Source organism: Gymnoscopelus braueri (assembly GCF_963280865.1).
Source record: "Gymnoscopelus braueri genome assembly, chromosome: 10".
In the NCBI taxonomy this organism is placed as follows: Eukaryota; Metazoa; Chordata; class Actinopteri; order Myctophiformes; family Myctophidae; genus Gymnoscopelus; species Gymnoscopelus braueri.
This window is the reverse complement of record NC_137611.1, coordinates 1,030,923-1,046,974: the sequence shown is the minus strand read 5'-3', so window position 1 is coordinate 1,046,974 and position 16,052 is coordinate 1,030,923. Positions and strand designations below refer to the sequence as shown.

General features: G+C 44.7%; 1 protein-coding gene across 1 annotated transcript in view; it reads right to left on the bottom strand.

The window, feature by feature from the left end:
- Positions 1–3,046: 3,046 nt before the first annotated feature.
- Positions 3,047–16,052, bottom strand: part of LOC308094389 (electrogenic aspartate/glutamate antiporter SLC25A12, mitochondrial-like) — a 44,127-nt gene continuing 31,121 nt past the window's right edge. Inside the window, exons 10-18 of the mRNA XM_080441015.1 lie at positions 15,076–15,154; positions 14,194–14,352; positions 13,431–13,483; positions 12,426–12,503; positions 11,359–11,499; positions 8,003–8,141; positions 7,317–7,475; positions 5,411–5,501; positions 3,047–5,146 (exon numbers count right to left, since the gene is read on the bottom strand). Coding sequence (XP_080297141.1) covers positions 4,897–5,146; positions 5,411–5,501; positions 7,317–7,475; positions 8,003–8,141; positions 11,359–11,499; positions 12,426–12,503; positions 13,431–13,483; positions 14,194–14,352; positions 15,076–15,154 — 1,149 coding nt within the window. The 3' untranslated portion in view covers positions 3,047–4,896. The remainder of the gene's footprint in view (positions 5,147–5,410; positions 5,502–7,316; positions 7,476–8,002; positions 8,142–11,358; positions 11,500–12,425; positions 12,504–13,430; positions 13,484–14,193; positions 14,353–15,075; positions 15,155–16,052) is intronic.

Sequence of the window (16,052 nt, the reverse complement as noted above, 5' to 3'; positions counted from 1 at the left end):
TGTGTCCCTTGTTGAATGGGATAATGTACATCATATTGTGATGTTGTAATGTATCGTTACACCCCTAATAATAATAATAATAATAATAATAATAATAATAATAATAATAATAATAATAATAATAATAGGTCGTCACTAATGCTTTTTATAACATGGTATCATTTCATTCATGGAGATGTTTTTGTCTCATTGACCAGTGGTTCCCCGGTAGGAGACTCTTTAAGACTACCTTTAAGACTTAAAGACTTAAAGAGTCTATTATATAATATATATAATATATATATTATATATATTATATGATGACCAGTGGTTCCCCGGTAGGAGACTTAAAGACTTAAAGACTTAAAGAGTCTCATCAAATGAACACAAACTCTACATGAATTCAATGCTTAATGGGGTGTGTTATTTTTGGGGTGAACTACTCCTTTAAGATTGAGATGATAATATTAAAAAAGGGAAAAGCAATAAATAAGAACTTTAAAGTATTTTATAGTATATGTATATACTAGGTATATATATATTATAGTATATATATACTAGGTATATATATATTATAGTATATATATACTAGGTATATATATATTATAGTATATATATACTAGGTATATATATATTATAGTATATATATATACTAGGTATATATATATTATAGTATATATATACTAGGTATATATATATTATAGTATATATATACTAGGTTTGTTCCATTGATCTGAGGAGGAGGAACACAACGTAGCCACCCATCTCTGACCTCTGACCCCACACCCATCTGACCTCTTAACCCCACAGCCTGGTCGGTGGTTGTGTTAAGAGGTCAGACGGGTGCAGGGTCAGAGGTCAAATGGGTGGTTGGTTGGTTTAGAGATTCCAGATTCCAAAGTGTGAAAAGGTTGAGAACCAACCAGTGTTCAGTGTGTTCAGTGATGTTAAAGCTCTATAGTGTGATAGAGTGTTAGTATAGTATATTATAGTGTTCATGTCTCCAGCTCTTTAATAAACAGAAAACACATGTTCAGGTGGGCTGCCAATTTGATCCAATCAGGAGAGAGTATCCCACCAATCAGCTTTAACTCAATAGTGTTAGTTAAAATGTCTTTGTTGCATCACTTCCTGTTTGACTTGTTAATCCTGCACCCTGTGTGAGTTCTCTCTCCTGATTGGATAAAAACGGTATCCCGACATGAACATTTATTTTCCCTTTACTAAAAAGAGCTGGAGAGACGTGGAGACTCCTGTTACTGAACACACACTCTATAGTAATGATTACTAATCACAATATAGAGCTTTTTAACCACTTAATGTATCAAAGAAAATATCACGTAGTGCACCTTTAACATGGGCGTGTCCTCTGAAGGCTGTGGACAGACAGTGTAACGCTACTTTAGCTCAACGTTTCTTTCTTTTCTCCGCCGCCCACGTGCCATCTCTGAGACGTCGTCATCGCTGGGCCTGCGTCACCATTATTACATCATCACTGGGCCTGTGTCACCATTATTACATCATCGCTGGGCCTGTGTCACCATTATTACATCATCGCTGGGCCTGTGTCACCATTATTACATCATCACTGGGCCTGTGTCACCATTATTACATCATCGCTGGGCCTGTGTCACCATTATTACATCATCACTGGGCCTGCGTCACCATTATTACATCATCACTGGGCCTGTGTCACCATTATTACATCATCACTGGGCCTGTGTCACCATTATTACATCATCACTGGGCCTGTGTCACCATTATTACATCATCACTGGGCCTGTGTCACCATTATTACATCATCGCTGGGCCTGCGTCACCATTATTACATCATCACTGGGCCTGTGTCACCATTATTACATCATCACTGGGCCTGTGTCACCATTATTACATCATCACTGGGCCTGTGTCACCATTATTACATCATCACTGGGCCTGCGTCACCATTATTACATCATCACTGGGCCTGTGTCACCATTATTACATCATCACTGGGCCTGTGTCACCATTATTACATCATCGCTGGGCCTGCGTCACCATTATTACATCATCACTGGGCCTGTGTCACCATTATTACATCATCGCTGGGCCTGTGTCACCATTATTACATCATCGCTGGGCCTGTGTCACCATTATTACATCATCACTGGGCCTGTGTCACCATTATTACATCATCGCTGGGCCTGCGTCACCATTATTACATCATCGCTGGGCCTGTGTCACCATTATTACATCATCGCTGGGCCTGTGTCACCATTATTACATCATCACTGGGCCTGTGTCACCATTATTACATCATCACTGGGCCTGTGTCACCATTATTACATCATCACTGGGCCTGTGTCACCATTATTACATCATCACTGGGCCTGTGTCACCATTATTACATCATCGCTGGGCCTGTGTCACCATTATTACATCATCGCTGGGCCTGTGTCACCATTATTACATCATCGCTGGGCCTGTGTCACCATTATTACATCATCGCTGGGCCTGTGTCACCATTATTACATCATCGCTGGGCCTGTGTCACCATTATTACATCATCACTGGGCCTGTGTCACCATTATTACATCATCGCAAACGCAATCATTTGAAATAATCGCAATAGTTTTTCTGCCTAATCGTAATCGTCACAATCGTGTTGAAAAATGTTCAGATATTTTCAAACATTTTCAAAAACTGTGGAAATAACAAACTGTGGAAATAACAGATCTACAAGCTCAAAACGAGCCGCGAGCTTGTCGGTTATTTTCCACTGTTTTATTTTTCATTATAAAGTTCTGTCGGCGTTTGTGGTATATCTGCCCTGTTGCTCCTTTAGTTTTGACCAAAAGCCTAAAAGACAAACAGAAACGTTTGTTCACAATGTTCCATAACGTTCCACCACAGAAACAACTCAAATTAAATCGCTAGTTATCGGGAAAGAGATCGATTTGTCGCCGCGAAGCAAAGCCAGCCTGTACGACACGATGGAGGCGTCGACTACAAACACCTTTTCATATGGTTTATTGGTCACGCCCCCCTCCCACCCCGCCCCAGATGCGGAAGGACCTTAAAGCCCCGCCCACCGTTAACTGTCTGGTCTAATAGCCCCTCCTCCTCCCTCACGCCTAAACGTTATACTCGGGGAGGAGGGGCGTGGTCGTATAAATCAGCCTCCCGGCGCTCACCGTCCAATCGGAGAAAAGCGAAGCCCTACGTCGTGTGCCGTGTGCAATCAGCCAATCGGAAACAAGGAAGAGGAAGTGATCAATCAATCAGCCAACCAAGGAGAAGAGAGGGAGTGTCCATGGCTCTGTTTTTCTTTTCTTTTTTTCATATATATATATATTTAATATTTTTATACAAACGCTGCAGAGGAGAAACACATGATGATGGAAATATATATATATATAATATATAATAATATATAATAATATATATATGATGATGGAGCTGGAAATATATATATATATAATATATAATAATATATAATAATATATATATGATGATGGAGCTGGAAATACAGGACATGTTTTTAGCACCTCTTTAGTCTCTGCTGTTGAACAGGCTCTCTACGCAGTGGGCGGCCATGTTGGACACAAACTGGGCCTCTTCCTTACTTCCTTCAGTGTTACCAATGATACTGATCAAGACCCCGTTCATTTAGTGAAGCACAGTGGTTCTCTACCTTTATTTTAGTTTCAAAGACCCCTGTAACTCTGAGAGTGTGAACCAAATGGACCCTTACAGGTCTGTAACTCAGAGTGTACAAATAGAACCAAATGGACCCTTACAGGTCTGTAACTCAGAGTGTACACATGGAACCAAATGGACCCTTACAGGTCTGTAACTCTGAGAGTGTACACATGGAACCAAATGGACCCTTACGGGTCTGTAACTCTGAGAGTGTACAAATGGAACCAAATGGACCCTTACAGGTCTGTAACTCTGAGAGTGTACACATGGAACCAAATGGACCCTTACATGTCTGTAACTCTGAGAGTGTACAAATGGAACCAAATGGACCCTTACATGTCTGTAACTCTGAGAGTGTACAAATGGAACCAAATGGACCCTTACATGTCTGTAACTCTGAGAGTGTACACATGGAACCAAATGGACCCTTACATTTGGTCCATTTGGTTCCATGTGTACACTCTCAGAGTTACAGACCCTCAAGGGCCCACGAGGGGTCCCTGGACCACACTTTGAGACCCACTGGTGTAGCAGAGTGTTGACCCTGACTCTGTTTGAGCAGAATGAACAGAGCCTTCATCCTTAGAACTACATATTTTACTAATGTTTGCTTTAGAATATATATATTTTAAAATATATATATTTTAAAATATATATATTCAAAGATTTGCACACATTTTCACGATTTTTCAAAAAGATAGCAGATCTACAAGCTCATGAGCTTGTAGATCTTGTAGATCTGCTATAATGTAAAAATGACACAGATGTGCTCCCGGGTCTTGAAGGGTTAACGTGTATCCATGGTAACGCGTGTGAAGGACCTACGTACTGAGAGGTCTAGAACGTCTTTGCCAACATGGCCGCCTGTGACCTGTGACCTGTGACCTCCATGAACTGACCTGGGACCCCTTACCCTGTGTGTGTGTGTGTGTGTGTGTGTGTGTGTGTGTGTGTGTGTGTGTGTGTGTGTGTGTGTGTGTGTGTGTGTGTGTGTGTGTGTGTGTGTGTGTGCTTCTATGTTAATGGCCCCTTGGTTGTGGAGTGTGTACATGGAGTGTTTGTGCGCTGAAGGGTGTGTGTGTGTGTGTGTGTGTGTGTGTGTGTGTGAGTGAAGTGTACAACTCATGTGTGTGTTTATGTTTGGTTTGCTAAATCCTAAATGTCCTCCTTTATAGAGGAGAGAGAGAGAGAGAGAGAGAGAGAGAGAGAGAGAGAGAGAGGGGGGGTGGGTGATCTCTAGGGGTCCGGGGTGGTCTCTGCGGCCGGGGTGGGCACGGGGCCGGGGGCGGGGCCGGGCGCGGGCTCCTGCGGGAGGATGGACACCACTCCGGAGGACTTGAACTTGGGCAGGTGGAGGCCGAACTTGTTCTCTACGCCGGCGAAGGTGGCGGCCGCCAGCCGGTAGCCCCCCACGTGGTCGGCGTTGATGGGGGGGAGGGGCTCCGAGATACGAGACCTGGGCGTCGGCTCTGAACCTGAAGGACGACTGAGAGGAGAGGAGAGGAGAGGAGAGGAGAGGAGAGAGAGGGGAGGGGAGGGGAGGGGAGGGGAGGGGAGGGGAGGGGGAGGGGAGAGGAGAGGAGAGGAGAGGAGAGGAGAGGGGAGGGGAGGGGAGGGGAGGGGAGGGGAGGGGAGGGGAGGGGAGGGGAGGGGAGAGGAGAGGAGAGGAGAGGAGAGGAGTTACTATGTAACTCCTACTGTATGTTATGAGATTAAACACATGTAGATGGATTAGTTCTGTCAGACTCACCTTCCTCCAAAGTCCACATAGAACCATCTCTGTAGAAGCTCATAGGTCACCAAGGTCACACCGAACTGAGGGGACGAGCGGAACACACGAGCTGGAGAGAGAGAGAGAGAGAGAGAGAGAGAGAGAGAGAGAGAGAGAGAGAGAGAGAGAGAGAGAGAGAGACAGAGAGAGAGAGAGAGAGAGAGAGACAGAGAGAGACAGAGAGAGAGAGAGAACGTTAGTTTATATGCAACACAAACACACTTGCTCGCACGCACGCACACGCACACACACACACACACACACACACACAGGGCCCAGGGCTAGGGCCGTTTCTGTATTTGAACATCGGGCCGGGCTCGGGCTCACCGAACATTTTGCGCAGATTCTTTCACTCTGGTAACATAATCCGCCTCTGGCGAAACCCAGGTATAGTTCATGGTTGTGCAGCAGCACTAAACCCAGGTATAGGTCATGGTTGTGCAGCAGCACTAAACCCAGGTATAGTTCATGGTTGTGCAGCAGCACTAAACCCAGGTATAGTTCATGGTTGGTCAGCAGCACTAAACCCAGGTATAGTTCATGGTTGGTCAGCAGCACTAAACCCAGGTATAGTTCATGGTTGGTCAGCAGCACTAAACCCAGGTATAGGTCATGGTTGTGCAGCAGCACTAAACCCAGGTATAGTTCATGGTTGTGCAGCAGCACTAAACCCAGGTATAGTTCATGGTTGGTCAGCAGCACTAAACCCAGGTATAGTTCATGGTTGGTCAGCAGCACTAAACCCAGGTATAGTTCATGGTTGTGCAGCAGCACTAAACCCAGGTATAGTTCATGGTTGTGCAGCAGCACTAAACCCAGGTATAGGTCATGGTTGTGCAGCAGCACTAAACCCAGGTATAGTTCATGGTTGTGCAGCAGCACTAAACCCAGGTATAGTTCATGGTTGGTCAGCAGCACTAAACCCAGGTATAGTTCATGGTTGGTCAGCAGCACTAAACCCAGGTATAGTTCATGGTTGGTCAGCAGCACTAAACCCAGGTATAGTTCATGGTTGTGCAGCAGCACTAAACCCAGGTATAGTTCATGGTTGGTCAGCAGCACTAAACCCAGGTATAGTTCATGGTTGGTCAGCAGCACTAAACCCAGGTATAGTTCATGGTTGGTCAGCAGCACTAAACCCAGGTATAGTTCATGGTTGGTCAGCAGCACTAAACCCAGGTATAGTTCATGGTTGTGCAGCAGCACTAAACCCAGGTATAGTTCATGGTTGGTCAGCAGCACTAAACCCAGGTATAGTTCATGGTTGGTCAGCAGCACTAAACCCAGGTATAGTTCATGGTTGGTCAGCAGCACTAGCAGCCTGCAGGCAGGCACGCTGCTAGTAGTAGTCACGTGACAACAACACACACACGTGTCGCGCACACACACACACACATTAGAAGACTACACTTTTTCTTCACAACGCTGGTGACTCAGAATGAGGAGTCTGTGTTTGTGTGTTACGCCCTGGATTGGAACTATTTATGCAATATTATTCATCACAGTTTACCTCACAGAAAGGTAGGACATAATCTTTGTTGTTGTTGTTGCTGGCTGGGTGAGGATCATGACGCTGTGTCTGACTTCTTGTGGGTTTGTTTATCAGAGCGTCAGAGTGCAGCCGGCTGCTGAGCTGGCTGCCATGCGCAGTGTGATGCACCAGGTCAGTGTGCACCAGTTCACGCTCCAAAATAATGAATGAATAATAATAAATAAACAGGTCTCGGGCTGTAAAATTGCGACACCTACGGGCCACGGGCTGAAATACCACATATTGGGCCCGTGCAGGGCTCTAACACACACACACACACACACACACACACACACACACACACACACACACACACACACACACACACACACACACACACACACACACACAGACCTGCGGCCCCCTTCCACAGAGCCTTGAAGCCCTCCTCTGCCATGATCTTCCTGAAACAGTCGATGACTCCGCTGTACGAGGTCTGCCCCGCCCTGGCTGCCACCTGCAGGCGCGTCTTGATGACATCAGCGGGCGTCACCAGCGAGGCGGCGGGAACACCTGGCGGGAAAAACACAGACAGACAGACAGGCAGGCAGACAGACAGACAGACAGACAGACAGACAGACAGAGAGACAGACAGAGAGACAGAGAGACAGACAGACAGTTAGTACAGACAGACAGACAGTTAGTACAGACAGACAGAGAGACAGAGAGACAGACAGACAGACAGTTGTCACAAATATACAGTCAGTGGTTCCATTTCTGATCAGCAGTAACACTATATATAAGTACTTATATTAATAACATATATAAAGGCTTCCATTATTTTTGATTTAGTTTTAGTTATATTTTAGTCATCTGACATGTTGTAGTTTTAGTCGACTAAAACTACAGTTGATTTAGTGACTATAATGTATTTTGGCGATGCCTTGATGACGTCATAATGGTCAGGGTCAGTGTGTGTATGGACGGTGGGTCAGTAGGTCAGGGTTAGGGTCAGTAGGACAGTGGGTCAGTAGGACGGTGGGTCAGTAGGTCAGTAGGACGGTGGGTCAGTAGGACAGTGGGTCAGTGGGTCAGTGTACCTGCGATGGCTCCAGCGGTCAGCAGCTGCAGAGGTCCCAGCCTGCCTTGCTCATCAGCCATCTGGGCCTTGGTGTGAGCGTACACTGGGAAGTAGATGGCTGAGAACGGGATGTCTCTGAGGAAACACGCTTTGGCACCCTGCAGAGACACACACACACACACACACACACACACACACACACACACACACACACACACACACACACACACACACACACACACACACACACACACACACACACACACACACACACACACACACACACAGAATAGGGGGGTTTAAAGGTAGAATGAGATGTTTGCTGTTCAGCGGCAACGACGACACAACGCACAGAAGTCACTTCTGGTCAGATGAAGGAGGAGCCAGGCCCCGAGGAGGAGGAGCCAGACCCAGAGGCCCAACCCACAGTGACCAGAGTCTCCTAGTGTCGCTAACACCTGCTGCTAACATCTCACCTTCCACCCTAAGCCCCCGAGAGACAGTAGGGGGCAGTAGCATGCCACTTGGACACAGGCTTGGTCGGGTCGCCTGGAGGAGGGTGTCTGTTGCAAGATCACTGAATTCAGCGGTGTGATATTTCTGAATAATGACGATGAGCTCTATAACAGACTCACCTCAAAAGACTCAGAACACCTGTTCATATCAACCTGTCTAATCAAAGACTCAGAACACCTGCTCATATCAACCTGTCTAATCAGAGACTCAGAACACCTGCTCATATCAACCTGTCTAATCAGAGACTCAGAACACCTGTTCATATCAACCTGTCTAATCAGAGACTCAGAACACCTGCTCATATCAACCTGTCTAATCAGAGACTCAGAACACCTGTTCATATCAACCTGTCTAATCAGAGACTCAGAACACCTGTTCATATCAACCTGTCTAATCAGAGACTCAGAACACCTGTTCATATCAACCTGTCTAATCAAAGACTCAGAACACCTGCTCATATCAACCTGTCTAATCAGAGACTCAGAACACCTGTTCATATCAACCTGTCTAATCAGAGACTCAGAACACCTGTTCATATCAACCTGTCTAATCAGAGACTCAGAACACCTGTTCATATCAACCTGTCTAATCAGAGACTCAGAACACCTGCTCATATCAACCTGTCTAATCAGAGACTCAGAACACCTGTTCATATCAACCTGTCTAATCAGAGACTCAGAACACCTGCTCATATCAACCTGTCTAATCAGAGACTCAGAACACCTGTTCATATCAACCTGTCTAATCAAAGACTCAGAACACCTGCTCATATCAACCTGTCTAATCAAAGACTCAGAACACCTGTTCATATCAACCTGTCTAATCAGAGACTCAGAACACCTGCTCATATCAACCTGTCTAATCAGAGACTCAGAACACCTGTTCATATCAACCTGTCTAATCAGAGACTCAGAACACCTGTTCATATCAACCTGTCTAATCAGAGACTCAGAACACCTGCTCATATAAACCTGTCTAATCAGAGACTCGGAACACCTGTTCATATCAACCTGTCTAATCAAAGACTCAGAGCACCTGCTCATATCAACCTGTCTAATCAGAGACTCAGAACACCTGCTCATATCAACCTGTCTAATCAAAGACTCAGAGCACCTGCTCATATCAACCTGTCTAATCAGAGACTCAGAACACCTGCTCATATCAACCTGTCTAATCAAAGACTCAGAGCACCTGCTCATATCAACCTGTCTAATCAAAGACTCAGAACACCTGCTCATATCAACCTGTCTAATCAGAGACTCAGAACACCTGCTCATATCAACCTGTCTAATCAGAGACTCAGAACACCTGCTCATATCAACCTGTCTAATCAAAGACTCAGAACACCTGTTCATATCAACCTGTCTAATCAAAGACTCAGAACACCTGTTCATATCAACCTGTCTAATCAAAGACTCAGAGCACCTGCTCATATCAACCTGTCTAATCAAAGACTCAGAACACCTGCTCATATCAACCTGTCTAATCAGAGACTCAGAACACCTGTTCATATCAACCTGTCTAATCAGAGACTCAGAACACCTGTTCATATCAACCTGTCTAATCAGAGACTCAGAACACCTGTTCATATCAACCTGTCTAATCAGAGACTCAGAACACCTGTTCATATCAACCTGTCTAATCAGAGACTCAGAACACCTGCTCATATAAACCTGTCTAATCAGAGACTCAGAACACCTGTTCATATCAACCTGTCTAATCAAAGACTCAGAGCACCTGCTCATATCAACCTGTCTAATCAGAGACTCAGAACACCTGCTCATATCAACCTGTCTAATCAAAGACTCAGAGCACCTGCTCATATCAACCTGTCTAATCAGAGACTCAGAACACCTGCTCATATCAACCTGTCTAATCAAAGACTCAGAGCACCTGCTCATATCAACCTGTCTAATCAAAGACTCAGAACACCTGCTCATATCAACCTGTCTAATCAGAGACTCAGAACACCTGCTCATATCAACCTGTCTAATCAGAGACTCAGAACACCTGCTCATATCAACCTGTCTAATCAAAGACTCAGAACACCTGTTCATATCAACCTGTCTAATCAAAGACTCAGAACACCTGTTCATATCAACCTGTCTAATCAAAGACTCAGAGCACCTGCTCATATCAACCTGTCTAATCAAAGACTCAGAACACCTGTTCATATCAACCTGTCTAATCAAAGACTCAGAGCACCTGCTCATATCAACCTGTCTAATCAGAGACTCAGAACACCTGCTCATATCAACCTGTCTAATCAAAGACTCAGAGCACCTGCTCATATCAACCTGTAATCAGAGACTCAGAACACCTGCTCATATCAACCTGTCTAATCAAAGACTCAGAGCACCTGTTCATATCAACCTGTCTAATCAAAGACTCAGAACACCTGCTCATATCAACCTGTCTAATCAGAGACTCAGAACACCTGCTCATATCAACCTGTCTAATCAGAGACTCAGAACACCTGCTCATATCAACCTGTCTAATCAGAGACTCAGAGCACCTGCTCATATCAACCTGTCTAATCAGAGACTCAGAACACCTGCTCATATCAACCTGTCTAATCAGAGACTCAGAGCACCTGCTCATATCAACCTGTCTAATCAAAGAGTCAGAACACCTGCTCATACCTGCGCTGCTTGGTTTTATGCTGTATCCAACATGACAGCCATGTAAACAAACACACAATGTCATTTACAACTAAACGTTGCTCTCAAGAATGTTTTTGAAAGCATTTGAAGTGAGAAATAGACGATGCAATAACCAAAAATGTTTTTATCCACTACACGTCCTTGTTTTCCACGCCGGTCGTTGTTCATAAATAAACAACGTCCGTCCCTCCAGTACCTTGTAGAGGCCGAAGAAGCCCAGGTCTCGGACCACGTTGAGGGCACTGACTCTGGGTCCGGTGGTGATCTCTCCGGCCACCTGGAGACGGATCTTCACGATCTCCAGAGGGTTGGTGAAGATCACCTGAGATCCACCGGCCTGGTGGACACACACACACACACACACACACACACACACACACACACACACACACACACACACACACACACACACACACACACACACACACACACACACACACACACACACACACACACACACACACACACACACACACACACACACACACACACTTACCTATTAGTTATTTACTAATTAATCTTTTCCTTTTGTTTCATTGCAACATATTATCCTCTTATATGTGGGGGCGGCCATAGATGGTCAGTGAGCCATAGATGAGCCATAGATGGTTAGTGAGCCATAGATGGGCCATAGATGGTTAGTGAGCCATAGATGGGCCATAGATGGTTAGTGAGCCATAGATGGGCCATAGATGGTTAGTGAGCCATAGATGGGCCATATATGGTTAGTGAGCCCGCCTGGGGAGCCAGACGCAATTACAGTCTTGCTCAGGGACACACATGGACACATTGCTGGCCTGGAATCGTACCTGTGACAACCAGGGCCTCTGGCTGTCACAGGTACGATTCCAGGCCAGCAATGTGTCCATGTGTGTCCCTGAGCAACACTCTAATTGCTCCCAGAGCCACACAATGGCTGCTCACTGCTCCTAGTAGTTATAGGACGGACAAATGTCACCTATGTGCAAATATACTGTGACAAATAAATCCCCAGGGTGTGGGGCCTATATTATATTATTATATTATATTATATTATATTATATTATATTATATTATATTATAATATAATATAATATAATATAATATAATATAATATAATATTATATTATATTATATTATAATAATTATTATGTTCTATATGTTATCGCATGTTGAAACACATTGAGTCTATGGCTGACATATAACATGTGCTGTTAATATTAAGAAGAAGTACTCAGACTAAATACTAACCAAATGGACTCTAAAAGAAGTACTTATACTCACACAGGCTCCTGACATCACCTCAGCAAACAGAGGGATGCCGTCTTTTGTGGTGAATTTGTCTCTGACAAAGTCGTTTACCTGTAGCGCGCATACACACACACACACACACACACACACACACACACACACACACACACACACACACACACACACACACACACACACACACACACACACACACACACACACACACACACACACACACACACACACACACACACACACACACACACACACACACACACACACACACACACGATTTACTTGAGTAAAAGTACCAAAGTATCCCGTCTAAAATGTGTAAAAGTCTTTTGAAAATAGCAGATCTACAAGCTCGCGACGCGTTGTGAGCTTGTAGATCTGCTATTTTCAAATAGCCAAAGTTTAAATAGGCTGAAGTGGTTAATGTATGTTTTGTAATAATAATCCAAATCTACACAGTAACTAGTAACTAAAGTTTTTAAATAATTGTAATGGAGTAAAAGTACAATATTTGCCTCTGAGATGTAGTGGAGTAGAAGTAAACGTACTGAAAATTGGAAATACTCCAGTAAAGTAAAAGATCCTCAAAATTGTACAGTAGGCCTACTTGAGTACTTAGTTACTTTACACAATGAGTACTATGAGTACTTAGTTACTTTACAGTACAGGTCAGTGTTCGATTCATCTCATATACGCCTCAATGTGACACGTTTTCTGTGCCTTTTCCTTTTGTCTACTGGAAATAGATTTATGAACTACAACTCTGTAAGAGTTGTATAGGAGAGGGTCTGTGTGTGTGTGTGTGTGTGTGTGTGTGTGGGTGGGTGTGGGTGTGGGTGTGGGTGTGTGTGTGTGTGTGTGTGTGTGTGTGTGTGTGTGTGTGTGTGTGTGTGTGTGTGTGTGGGGTTGTGTGTGTGTGTGTGTGTGTGTGTGTGTGTGTGTGTGTGTGTGTGTGTGTGTGTGTGTGTGTGGGGGGGTGTGTGTGTGTGTGTGTGTGTGTGTGTGTGTGTGTGTGAGACTCACGGTCAGTTTGATGGCTTTCTCTGGAGCCACGCCTATAAGCTGAGGAACCAGACCTGCAAAGCATCATGGGATATGTGTGACACAGCAGTAATCATCATTCATTCATTTCTTTACAGAAAGAAAAGAAGTGAAAATAGCCGATCTACAAGCCAGCTCACAACGTGTCTGCACAAAGCACCAAATAAAACAGCACATCGTGTTGATCGCGGTGCGTTGTGAACACTTCTAGATATGTTCAACTTTGAAACATTTTGAACATGTTCATATCAGTGCTTTTCAACCCTTTTCACATAAAGGTCCTTTATTTATTCTGCATTTGAGCCGCGGATGAACCACCGTTTGATGAGATTTAGACTCTCTGACCTAAAACTTAATATTTTGTTATCGTTGGATAAGATTTTGTCCACAATTCCATCCATGCTGTATTGATGTTGGTTCCATAGGAGAGATAACAGGCAAATGTTGATCAAAAGAGAAATACTTTAATTAAGTGATGCAGATGTTTAACAATAATTTAACTTTTGAGAGCGTAAAATGAAACCAATGGTTTAATGTTACACTCTCAAGAGTTAAAGATCTCAAGAGTTAAAGGGTCCATTTGGTTACCAACTCTCCATCATGTAGCTGGGGACCACCTGGAACCCCCTCAAGGACCACTGGTGGTCCCCGGACCACTGGTTGAGAACCACTGATCTAATGTTGACCATAGCCATCACAAGGTGCAGTGACGCCGTGCGGCCAGCAGGTGTCTCCTGGTCCCTACCTCTGTAGAAGCCAAAGGCTCCCTCGTAGCGAAGGACCTTCTTGGCGCAGTCGAAGCTGTTCTTGTACATCAGCTCTCCTACGAACGACCCGGTGGATCTCTGGTTCTGCATGCGGGTCTTCACCAGGTCTATGGGGTACACCGCTGTGGCCCCCGTGGCTGCACACACACACACACACACACACACACACACACACACACACACACACACACACACACACACACACACACACACACACACACACACACACACACACACACACACACACACACACACTTTTAGGACGGTGATATTTAATTATGAATGCCATTTTTGATAATTTTTTGCAATTTTTAACCGCAAGTCTAAAGCCGGAAAAATAGGAGATCTACAAGATCACAACGTGTCGCGCATGAGCTTATAGATCGGCTATTTATTTTGTACTATTTATGCAGCAGACACGTCTGCTTTACCTATTTTTTTTTACCATACCTTTTTCAGTGATGAAAACTAAATAAAAACTGAATGAAAACTAAGCTTTGATGACTAAAACGAAGACTAAATATATTGATGATATGAATAGACTTAAATGTTAGTGAGGGATCTAGTGGAGAAGAGATCCAGTAGAACTAAAAGACAAGTCATTTTATGTTTGGTTGTGCTCTGAAAATAGACGATCTACAAGCTCACAACTGCGACGCGTTGTGTAAAACCACGGCCCGCCAAAATACATTTGTGTCGACTAAATCAACTGTAGATTTAGTCGACTAAAACTAGACAAAAACTAAAACATTTCAGATTACTAAAATATGACTAAAACTAAATGATATTTAATTCAAAAGACTGAAACTAATTAATAACATTAATAATAAGATGATCTGCACACAGAACCATCATCTTACCTCCAGCGATGGCTCCCAGAGTGAACCTGTAGGCCGACTCTCCTGCTTGAAGCAACACCGACCTGGACCCGTCCCCCTGCTGGAGACACAGGGGTACAGCATGTCATTATTACACTACATGACCCGTCCCCCTGCTGGAGACACAGGGGTACAGCATGTCATTATTACACTACATGACCCGTCCCCCTGCTGGAGACACAGGGGTACAGCATGTCATTATTACACTACATGACCCGTCCCCCTGCTGGAGACACAGGGGTACAGCACGTCATTATTACACTACATGACCCGTCCCCCTGCTGGAGACACAGGGGTACAGCACGTCATTATTACACTACATGACCCGTCCCCCTGCTGGAGACACAGGGGTACAGCATGTCATTATAACACTACATGACCCGTCCCCCTGCTGGAGACACAGGGGTACAGCATGTCATTATTACACTACATGACCCGTCCCCCTGCTGGAGACACAGGGGTACAGCATGTCATTATTACACTACATGACCCGTCCCCCTGCTGGAGACACAGGGGTACAGCACGTCATTATTACACTACATGACCCGTCCCCCTGCTGGAGACACAGGGGTACAGCATGTCATTATAACACTACATGACCGGTCCCCCTGCTGGAGACACAGGGGTACAGCACGTCATTATTACACTACATGACCCGTCCCCCTGCTGGACACACAGGGGTACAGCACGTCATTATTACACTACATGACCCGTCCCCCTGCTGGAGACACAGGGGTACAGCACATCATTATTACACTACATGACCCGTCCCCCTGCTGGACACACAGGGGTACAGCACATCATTATTACACTACATGACCCGTCCCCCTGCTGGAGACACAGGGGTACAGCATGTCATTATTACACTACATGACCCGTCCCCCTGCTGGAGACACAGGGGTACAGCACATCGTTATTACACTACATGACCCGTCCCCCTGCTGGAGACACAGGGGTAC